The sequence below is a fragment of the Carlito syrichta genome, unplaced genomic scaffold (assembly GCF_000164805.1).
Source record: "Carlito syrichta isolate Samal-C Ts95f unplaced genomic scaffold, Tarsius_syrichta-2.0.1 Scaffold316280, whole genome shotgun sequence".
NCBI lineage: Eukaryota > Metazoa > Chordata > Mammalia > Primates > Tarsiidae > Carlito > Carlito syrichta.
In genome coordinates, this window is record NW_007260376.1 from 23,560 (window position 1) to 33,094 (window position 9,535).

Consider the following 9,535-nt stretch of genomic DNA (forward strand, 5'->3'; position numbering starts at 1 on the left):
GAGACCCGGGGGGCGGGGCAGCGAGCCCGAGGGGTGTTCGTCCCGGGCGTGAGGGGCGGAGCTTAAGGATCTGCAGGCCTCCGGAGGAGGGGCGGAGCTTAGGATCTGCGCCTGCCCCGACCGCGGCTGGGCGGGGCCTCGGGAGGATTGGGGCGGAGCCTCGGTGGAGGCGGGGCCTCACGGAGCTTCCGCAGAAGCGCAAACGGTGGAAGGCCCTAGCCACCGCGTCCCCCAGAGTCCCCAGCATCCCCCCAGGCCCCTTACCCGGACGAGCAGGAACTTGTTCATGGGCTGGTACCACTGAAGCAGGACCACGGACGTCTCCAATGCCCCGCACAAGAATGGGCCCCCGGAGCTGGCACCCTCCGCTGCGGGTGTAAGCAGGGTGGGTGAAGGTCAAGCCCCTCGCCCCTCTCCCCGTCTCCCGCCCCGCCAGGCCCACACGTCTTTCCCCGGGCTCTGGACACGCCGCCTTCACTCTGCAGCCTTCTCTGCGGATGCAGCCCAAGTGCCGCTGGCCCAGGCCCCCGCCTCTGCACGCCATGGGGCTCTCTCTCACCTACACAGCACGCCCGGCAGCCTTTGGTGTCCTGGATCTTGGTAGAGACCATGTTCTTCCTGAGGAATAGGTGGGCGTGAGGGGGGAGGGTGCGGACAGCGGGAGGGGGAGGAGAATCGGAGGCGTGTGCGGTGCCATTGGTAGCTGGTACCTTGCCAGGAGCCGGTGGGGGCTCATGTGAGCGATAGGGTTTCCTGTTCTCGTCTCTTTCCGTTCCAGCAGGCCCAGGATGCTATGAGAATACAGGTGGGGGGTCTTTCCTGCAGTGTGTGTGTATGTGGGGGGAAGCAGGAAGTTATAGGACCCTGGATACCACCTCCTTTACTCTATTTTTTTGCCTGGAACTCCCAAGCCTCGCGTCGCAATCATTTGCATTCATTCATTCCTCGCTCAACATGTCCCAAAGGTCCACTGTAGGCCAGGCCTGCTGTGCTCAGCTCTGGCAAACAGGGCCAAGCAGAAGAAATAAGTTCCCTTATTTGTGGTGTTTGTAGCCACATCAGAAACTCTGGACACTTAGCCGGTCAGAAGAAGTTATAATGCTGCGAAGTTTAAGAAGAAACATATCAAGCTGGGCATGGTGGCTCACGCCTGTAATCCCAGCACTTTGGAAGTCAGAGACGAGAGGACTGCCTGAGCCCAGGGGTTCGAGACCAGCCTGGGCAACTTGGCGAGACCTCATCTCCACAATATATCAAAAATTAGCGGCACACGCCTGAAGTCCCAGCTACTTGGAAGGCTGAGGCAGAAGGATCGTCTGAGCCCAGCAGGTTGAGGCTGCGGTGGCCGTGAGTGTGCCGCTGCACTCTGGCCTGGGCAACAGAGACTCCAACTCAAAAAACAAACAAACAAAAACACGTCTAGAAATTCTTCTCAAGTTTGTCACCGCAGATGTGATATTAAATAACTCAGGAATCCTATTTGCCTAGGTATTTCCTCAAGACTAGAAATTATTTTACACAATACATTTCTGAAACAACAACCTCGACTTTTACATCTATAACTTGCTCACTCTACATTAGTAACCTGTGGAATAAGTCCTTGTTGTCATCTGAACATGAAAGCTATTTAAAGACGAATTCATGGCAGAAATTATCTCAAAATGGACTTAACGGTAGGGACTATTATGAGTCTCATTTTTACAGGTGGGGAAACTGAGGCTCGGGAAGTACAGTGAAAAAGTAGCTGGGATTTAAACCTAGGGCTCTGGGATGGAGAAGCCTAAGTTTTTTTCAGCTGTGTCCATCTACTGCCCAACCTCCTGACCCTTGACCTCTCAACCTCTGACCTCCCCCTCCCCACCCCCCAGCCAGACCTGAGAGAGACATGAGGACGTTGTTGATGGAGTACACCCAGGTAGTCCGGCTAGGAAAGAGCTGCGGAGACAGGGGAGGCGGGACCTGTGACTCCCAGCAGCCCCCAGCTCCGGCCTCTGCCCTCGCCCCGCCCGGGCACTGTCCCTCACCATCTCTAGCGTGGCCTCCTGGTCATTCCGGTTCAGGATGAAGATGCCTTCCTCTGCCCCCAGGAGCAGGTGTTGTTCTGGAGGGGCAGACGATGAGGACACTGGGACCCACCTCATGCCAGGGCTTCTTGGACGCCCCCCCTGTCTACTGGCATTCTGGCCCCCAGCTCTGACCCTCTGTTCTCTCTTCAGATCGATTCTCCCAGCCTCTGTTTCCCCAAGTAAACCCTGACCAGCCCCCTAAGCCAGCCTCATTCTTTCCTGCATCTGACTTCCCACATTCTGGAAGTTCTTCCGTCTCTGACCCACAAATCCCGGCCCTCTGTCTCCACAGTTCTGCCTCCCAAAATAGCCCCCTAAGTTCCATCCTTTTTCCTCCCCAGTTCTGATTTCAAATGCTAATCCTGTCTTAATATGGGTACTCAGACAGCTCTAAATATGACTTTTTCTGTCCAGTGTGACCCCCCCAAACTCTGATGACAGCATGACCCCCTCACTGACCTTGTGGCCACATGCCTGATCCCCAGGCTCTGTCCTTTTCTGCTGCATTCTGACCCCTAAAACCCCTGACCCCGAAATGCCCCCCAGTCGGCCTGCCATTAACATCCAGCAAATCCGTCCTCCCATCCTGTCCCCCAAACTCTAGCCTTTCTGTTCTATTCTGACACTCTTGGCCCCCAAACTCGAATTTTTCTAGTTTCACTCTCCAACTCATCTTCCCTCTACCCATCTTTGATCCTCAAATCCCAAAGGTAACCACAGGCTCCGCCTCATTTTGTCTTGGCCACGCCCTGACCCTCGTAAGACCCTCTCCCTGTCCCTTCCTTCCTCTGTGCCTTCCATTAAGGCTCCTCCCCATCCCTGCTTCTGCTCCCTCGACCCCGGCAGACTCTCCTAGGTCCTCCTGAATGCCCACCCTTGGTGGAGGGGTGCGTCCAGGCGGCCGTGCTGTGGATCCGGAGCGGGCAACCATTGAACAACTTTACGAGAAGGGCACATCCCTGGGCAGACCACGGAGGGGCCAGGCAGCAGATCCAGCAAAAGGGAGCAAGAAACAGGAAGGTGCGGTGGTTAAGACTCTGGAGCAAGAGTGTCAGGATCCAAATCCTACCTCTGCGTACTCAACCTTGGGCAAGCTACTTAGCCTCTCTGTGCCTCAGGCTCCCCATCTGTGAAATGGGGGATAAGATCTCTCTGTGACTTTTTTTTTTTTTTGAGCCAAGGCCTGGCTCTGTCACCCAGGCTGGAGTGCAGGAGCACAATCACGGCTCACAGCAGCCTAGACTTCCTGGGTTCAAATGATCCTCCCACCTCAGCCTCCCGAGTTGCTGGGACTACAGGTGCACACCACCATTCCTGGCTCATTTTTTTTGTTTAGTTTTTCTAGAGATAAGGTTTTGCTATGTTGCCCAGTTTGGTCTCAAATTCCTGAGCTCAAGCAATCCTCCCACCTCGAGCTCCCAAGCCACTGGGATTACAGGCGTGAGCCACTGCCCCTGGCCCTCTCTCTGCTATTACTTCTGTCTGTGAAGGTTTACCCCAGCAATGACACAAGATCAGTGTCAGGCACGGACAGGTGCTCCGCAAATGTCACTATCATCATCAGTCCGCCCACCCCCTTCCCGCCCCACCAGGCATCCCTGGCCTGCACCTTTCTCTTCATCTTGTCCTTCTTGGGGGGCAGCAGTGGGGGCTGGTCAGGCTCCCGGGAGGGTGGGTTCCAGAGTGAGGGTTCTGAGGAGGGTTTTGGAAATCAGCCCCCAGGGTCACCTGCCCCGGCCCACCCAGCACCCCTGCCTGTCCCATTACCTGAATGGGCAGTGAGGTGCGGGCTGCCGGTGGCTGGGGGAGGCCGAAGACGCGGGGTGCGTGGAGGGGGCCCGCTGGCACACCGGACCAGCACCCCTGGGCTCAGCTGCCCGTCATCCCCCATACTCCCAGGACTCTCGTCTGATGGAGAACGAAATTTGGGCTTTGGAGACAGGGAAGGAGTGTCAGAAAATACATGAGATGGTGTCAGGGGCAGGGCGCCCCTTTGCAATCCCAACCCCTGTCCCCATGGAACTGACAGTCGTGGCCCTGACCACCCCCCAACACACACACGACATCTGGCTACCCCTCCAGCCTTCCCTTCTGACACTGCCATTGCGGACATCAGCACACTCCAGAAACTAATGGGTTAATGCAGCATCCAGCAGGGGCTTCCAGGACCAGCTCCTGACCAGTGTCCATTTAAGCTGTCCAGCTAAGCATTTTTGTTGTTGTTGTTGTTGGAGTCTCACTCGGTTGCCCAGACTGGAGTGCAGTGGCCGCTCCCGGCCACCGCAGCCTCGCCTGCTGGGCTCCGGCGATCCTTCCCCCTCAGCCTTCTGAGTGGCCGGAATTACAGGCGCATGCTACCATGCCCAGCTGATTTTTTGATCTATTGTAGAGATGAGGTCTCGCTGCCCAGGCGGGTCTCGAACCCACGGGCTCAGGCAATCCACTCACCTCAGCCTCCCAAAGGCGCGGGATTACAGGCTGAACCACTGAGCCCGGCTCCAGCTAAGCATTTTGAAAGCCATCCCAACATTGAGGGATGCTACTTTGAGATCCGAATGTACCCAGTCTCCATCCCAGCCTCCCAGCTCCAGCCCAGGGCCTCACCTTAGGGGGTAGCGGAGGGGGTGTGTCCTCTGCAGGGGCGGGGCTGAAACACAAGATGAGGTAAGCAGGTGGGGTCTGGGGAGCAAGGATGGGGAAGATGGGGTCGTTCTGGGCTAGAGGCCTGGGGCTGGGTTCTGCAATGTGGAGGGTAACAGGCGGGTGGTCTGGCTGGAGCTGAGGACTCAAGGACTCAGAGCCGTGGTGATAATTGTAACAGCAACTCTTGGAGCTCCAGTGCTGGTGACACACCGAGTCTTCGAACCTTCACACTACCTGGTGACTCAGGTAAGATCTGTGCCCGCTGGGCCCAGTGGCTCACACCCATAATCTCAGCACTTTGGGAGGCCTAGGTGAGAGGATGGCTTGAGCCCAGGGGTTTGAGATCAGCCTGGGCAATTTGGTGAGAACTCGTCTCTATAATAAATCAAAAATTTAACCGGGCATGGTGGCATGCTCCTGTAGTCCAGCTACTTGGAAGGCTGAGGCAGAAGGATCACCTGAGTCCAGCAGATCGAAGCTGCGGTGGCTATGTGTGTGCCACTGCACTCCAGACTGGGCTACAGAGTGAGACTCCTACTCGAAAAAAAAAAATCGGCTTCTGTGGTCCAGTCTCTTGCGTGGTGCTGGCGCTGCACTTGGGCCCCTTACGAACAAGATGAATGCAGTGAGTGGGTGGGCCTTGAGGCTGCGTCTGGGCCTGGGGCCTGGGGACATGGAACCTGGGCTGACTCTTGGGTCTGGGGCTCAGGGCCTTTGGGAAGTTTCCAGGGGCCAAGGTTCAGCCTGAGGTTGGGCAAGAAGGTGAGGAAAGATGAGGGCTGGGGGTGGGGCTGGCTTAGGATATCTGGGAGAAGTTTCAGACTAGGGTATGTCTGGGGCCTAGGGAGGGTCCAGGGCCACACAGGACAGGTGGGGTCAGGTCTGGGGTGGAGAGCAGGTGGGGGCTGAAGCTGTCAGGTCAAAGGTCACATAAGAAGGTGGAAGGGCCGGGCTCAGTGGCTCAGCCTGCAATCCCGCACTTTGGGAGGCTGAGGTGAGTGGATTGCCTGAGCCTGCGGGTTCGAGACCCACCCGGGCAACTTGGCCAGACCTCATCTCCACAATAAATCAAAAATTAGCCGGGCGTGGTAGCACACGCCTGTAATTCCGGCTACTTGGAAGGCTGAGGTAGAAGGATCGCCGGAGCCCTGCAGGTCGAGGCTGCGGTGGCCGGGAGCGGCCACTGCACTCCAGTCTGGGCGACAGAGTGGAAGCTCCAACTCAAAAAAAAAAAAAAGAAGGTGGAAGGGCCGGGCTCGGTGGCTCAGCTTGTAATCTGTGCCTTGGGAGGCCGAGGTGAATGGATTGCCTGAGCCCGCGGGTTCGAGACCTGCCTGGGCAATTTGGCGAGACCTCATCTCTACAATAAATCAAAAATTAGCCGGGCGTGGTAGCGGGTGCCTGTAGTTCCTGCTACTTGGAAGGCTGAGGCGGAAGGATCGCCGGAGCCCGGCAGGTCGAGGCTGCGGTGGCCAGGAGCAGCCACTGCACTCCAGTCTGGGTGACAGAGTGAGGCTCCGACTCAAAAAATAAATAAATAAATAAATAAAAATAAGAAGGTGGAAGGAAGGTAGAGGCTGGAGTTGGGATCGGGTTGGGGGCCAGGATTTGAAGGCCAAGGGTTGGGGGGAAGCAAGGTGGGGGCTGTACTGAGCATCCAGTCCGGGCTCAGGGCTCGGATGCAAGGAAATAGGGGTGCGGCGGGTCAGGGGCGGAGAGAGAGTCGAGTCTGGGTTGGCAGGAGGGGGGCGGCCGTGTGGGCCTGAGGAGCGGCGGGCCGGGCCTGGCTCACATGTCCACGTCATCATAGTCATCATCGTCGGAGTCTGACAGGTGCTTCCTGAGGAGTGACAGGTGTAAGCCTCGGGGGTTCCTGTGCATACACCCCGGCCCCTCCCCTCCCACCCTAGGGTCCCTGACCTGGGACTGCTGCTCCTGAAGTCTCGGGGGAGCTGTAAGCGAGCCTGTGGGCGAGGAAAAGGGTCAGAAGGCCTCTTGGGGAAACGGAGGGTGTCTGGGGGGAGCAAGGGAGGCGTCTCACAGTGTCGGCTGGTGGTCTGGTCTCCCTCCCTCGGAGCTTCCGGAACTCCATGTGCCGCCCTGGGTGGGGGAGGGGGAGATAGTCCACGGGGTGGTGAGAGGCATTTGGGGCCAGAAGGTGTAGGATGAAGGTTAGGGTCTGGGATTCTCCCTAAGAGGAGGGGTCTGGGCTTCCAGGAGTCTCATGGGGGGGTTAAGACCGGGGATGAGCAAGGTGGGGGGGGCTCAGAGCAGTTAGTGTTTGTTTCAAGGCCCATTTGGACATCAGGGGCTCTGACAGAGATTGCTGGAATCTCATTTGGGGTAGGGTGGTGATAGGAAGTCCCCTGGGGTCTGTCTGCCGGTCATAGCGGTGGGGGTCTCTGTGGTCATTTTGTTGGAGTTGGCGAGGCTGTCTGGGGTCTCATGGGATGAGATGGTGATGAGGGTCTTTGGTGGACTGATCGTGGGGGAAGACATTATTTTAGCTCTACCACCGGGTCAGGTGCCCCCAAACTTAAGGATGCTCTACTCACGACAGCAATCTGCATCTGGGATCCCCAGGGAGCTGGCCCGGTGGGTGGATCTGATCCGCCGAGGGACAGCAGGGGGTAACTGGGCAGAGGGGCAGCCACGTGAGGGTTCATGACCTCCAGCAGCCCCCCACCGTCCCGGAGGCCCAGCCCGAGCCCTCCTTCCTCCTAGGACCCTCCGTGTGACCAGCCCTGTGCCCCTGCCCCCCTCCTGCCCTGCTTTCCTTCTAAGAGAGGCGGCAGGAAGGCATTCCTGGCAGGGGCAGGGCCTGAGCAAAGACCAAGGGGTCCCAGCACTCTTGTCAGCCAGGGCTCTCACCTCAGGTTCCTCGTCCTCAATCTCCCCAAGGGGGGACCCCTTTCCAGGGTTCCTCAGTTTGTCCAGAAGATCCAGGATCAGGCCTCTGTTCAGCCCAGGCTGGGAGACCAGCTGATGCTAGGGGAAGGGGAAGAGGTGTCCATATCCAGAGGGCTGGGATGGAGAGAGAGGGTTGGAACAGGGGGTTGGGGACGTGTCTAAAGGAATCCCACAGGGGAAGGTGTCAACTGAGGAAGCAGGCAGGAAAGTCCAGGGAACTTAGAGATCTGGGACTCCTGAGAAGTCCTAAAGGGTTAGGAGAATTTAGGGCTCTTGGAGGGGAGCTTGGAGAATTGCAGATTGTATTATGGTTTTTTTTGAGTCAGGGTCTCACTCTGTCGCCCAGGCTGGAGTGCAGTGGCACAATCACAGGTCACCACAGCCTCAAACTCCTGGGCTCAGGCGATCCTCCTGCCTCAGCCTCCCAAGTAGCTGGGACCACAGGTGTGTGCCATTACACCCAGCTAATTTTTTGTAGAGATGCGGTCTCACTATGTTGCCCAGGCTGCACGTGTACTCCCAGGCTCAAGCAATCCTCTCACCTCGGCCTCTCAAAGTGCTGGGATTACAGGCATGAGCCATCGTGCCTGGCTGCAGAGTTGAATTAGAAGTAACTGGAGTTCCTTTGGAACTCAAGAGGATGTTCAGCAATAAGTTTTGAGGTCCTGGGGAATCTGTGAGTGCTAGCAACTCAAGAGATCTGAGACAGGTCTGGGGTACAATTCAGAGGATCTCTGGGGAGAGTCCTGGAAATTCTGAGGGCCTAGGGACTTTGAAAGGGCCAAGAGAGTTCTGAGGAACTAAACAGCCCAGTCCTAGGGAGTCTTGGAAGGCCTTAGGGGTGCTGGGCTGGAAGTTTGGGGAGGGTTACTCAGGGAAGGGAGGTTTACACTGAGCATCTTGGTGGCGCTGGGTCGTTTCTTGGGGCTCTTAGTGAGGGTGACTTTGACAAAGTTGTGGAAAGCAGCCGACCTTGGGAGAAAGAAACCAGTTCTGGGGTGAGGGGCCCAGACACTTGCCCATCGGAACCCCCACCCCGGTTCTGCCCTCTCTCTCCCTTCCCCATGTCACGGCCTCACCATTTGCCTTTTTCTTTTAATCGCGGGGGCTGGTAGCCACTTTTGGTCATGAGGAAGAGAACTCTGGAATAGCAGGAAAAGAAAATGGGGTTCAGACCCCCAAGGGGCCAGACCTCATGGCTTGGAGGGTTCCCAAGAGCACTGGGATCAGCAGAGAGTGAAGTGAGGGACAGATGGGAATGGTGTCAGATTTTGCAGCACACTGGGACGCCTCTCCTCAGGGAGGCCATTGATTGCTTTGCAGAGCTGCAGCCGGTGCCCAGAAAGGCTCAGGGTGGGGACCCCCCGAGGTGAGGGTTGCTGGTGTGGAAGTCCTTGGTGTCTCCTGTGGACGGAGGTTCCCAAGGGGAAGCAGGCTGAGGGGTGGTCTTCAGGGCCAGGGCTGGATGCAGTCTCTGGACCCTAACACCTCTCGTGCCTGCCTACCTGAGTGGGTGCACGTCAAAGAGCGGCGGCTGTAGCTCAGCCAGTTCGATGGCTGTGATGCCCAGGGCCCAGACGTCACACAGCTCATTGTATCCCCCCTTCAGGGCCACGGCTGCCACTTCCGGAGCCATCCTGGGGGCAGAGACCATCAGAGAGCCAGGGGTGGCATAGGGAGGGGGAGGGGAGAGAAGGAAAGGGGGCAAAGGAGATGAGGCACAGAGTTGGAGAGAGACAGAAATAAAGATGATCGGGCTCGGTGGCTCAGCCAGCAATCCCACGCTTTGGGAGGCTGAGGTAAGTGGATTGCCTGAGTGCGCAGATTTGAGACCCGCCTGGGCAACTTGGCAAGACCTCATCTCTACAATAAATCAAAAAATTAGCTGGGCATGGTAGCGTGCGCCTGTAGTTTCA

General features: G+C 57.4%; 1 protein-coding gene across 1 annotated transcript in view; it reads right to left on the reverse strand.

Annotated features, from left to right (window-relative positions):
- MAP4K1 (mitogen-activated protein kinase kinase kinase kinase 1) overlaps positions 1–9,535 on the reverse strand; it is a 22,629-nt gene that overhangs the window by 8,496 nt on the left and 4,598 nt on the right. Inside the window, exons 9-25 of the mRNA XM_008074035.2 lie at positions 9,125–9,256; positions 8,699–8,761; positions 8,510–8,591; positions 7,581–7,697; positions 7,265–7,343; positions 6,751–6,809; positions 6,630–6,673; positions 6,502–6,549; positions 4,671–4,713; positions 3,834–3,996; positions 3,676–3,758; positions 2,941–3,025; positions 2,025–2,101; positions 1,875–1,935; positions 711–819; positions 560–618; positions 265–368 (exon numbers count right to left, since the gene is read on the reverse strand). Of these exons, the coding sequence (XP_008072226.1) occupies positions 265–368; positions 560–618; positions 711–819; positions 1,875–1,935; positions 2,025–2,101; positions 2,941–3,025; positions 3,676–3,758; positions 3,834–3,996; positions 4,671–4,713; positions 6,502–6,549; positions 6,630–6,673; positions 6,751–6,809; positions 7,265–7,343; positions 7,581–7,697; positions 8,510–8,591; positions 8,699–8,761; positions 9,125–9,256 (1,408 nt within the window). The remainder of the gene's footprint in view (positions 1–264; positions 369–559; positions 619–710; positions 820–1,874; positions 1,936–2,024; positions 2,102–2,940; positions 3,026–3,675; positions 3,759–3,833; positions 3,997–4,670; positions 4,714–6,501; positions 6,550–6,629; positions 6,674–6,750; positions 6,810–7,264; positions 7,344–7,580; positions 7,698–8,509; positions 8,592–8,698; positions 8,762–9,124; positions 9,257–9,535) is intronic.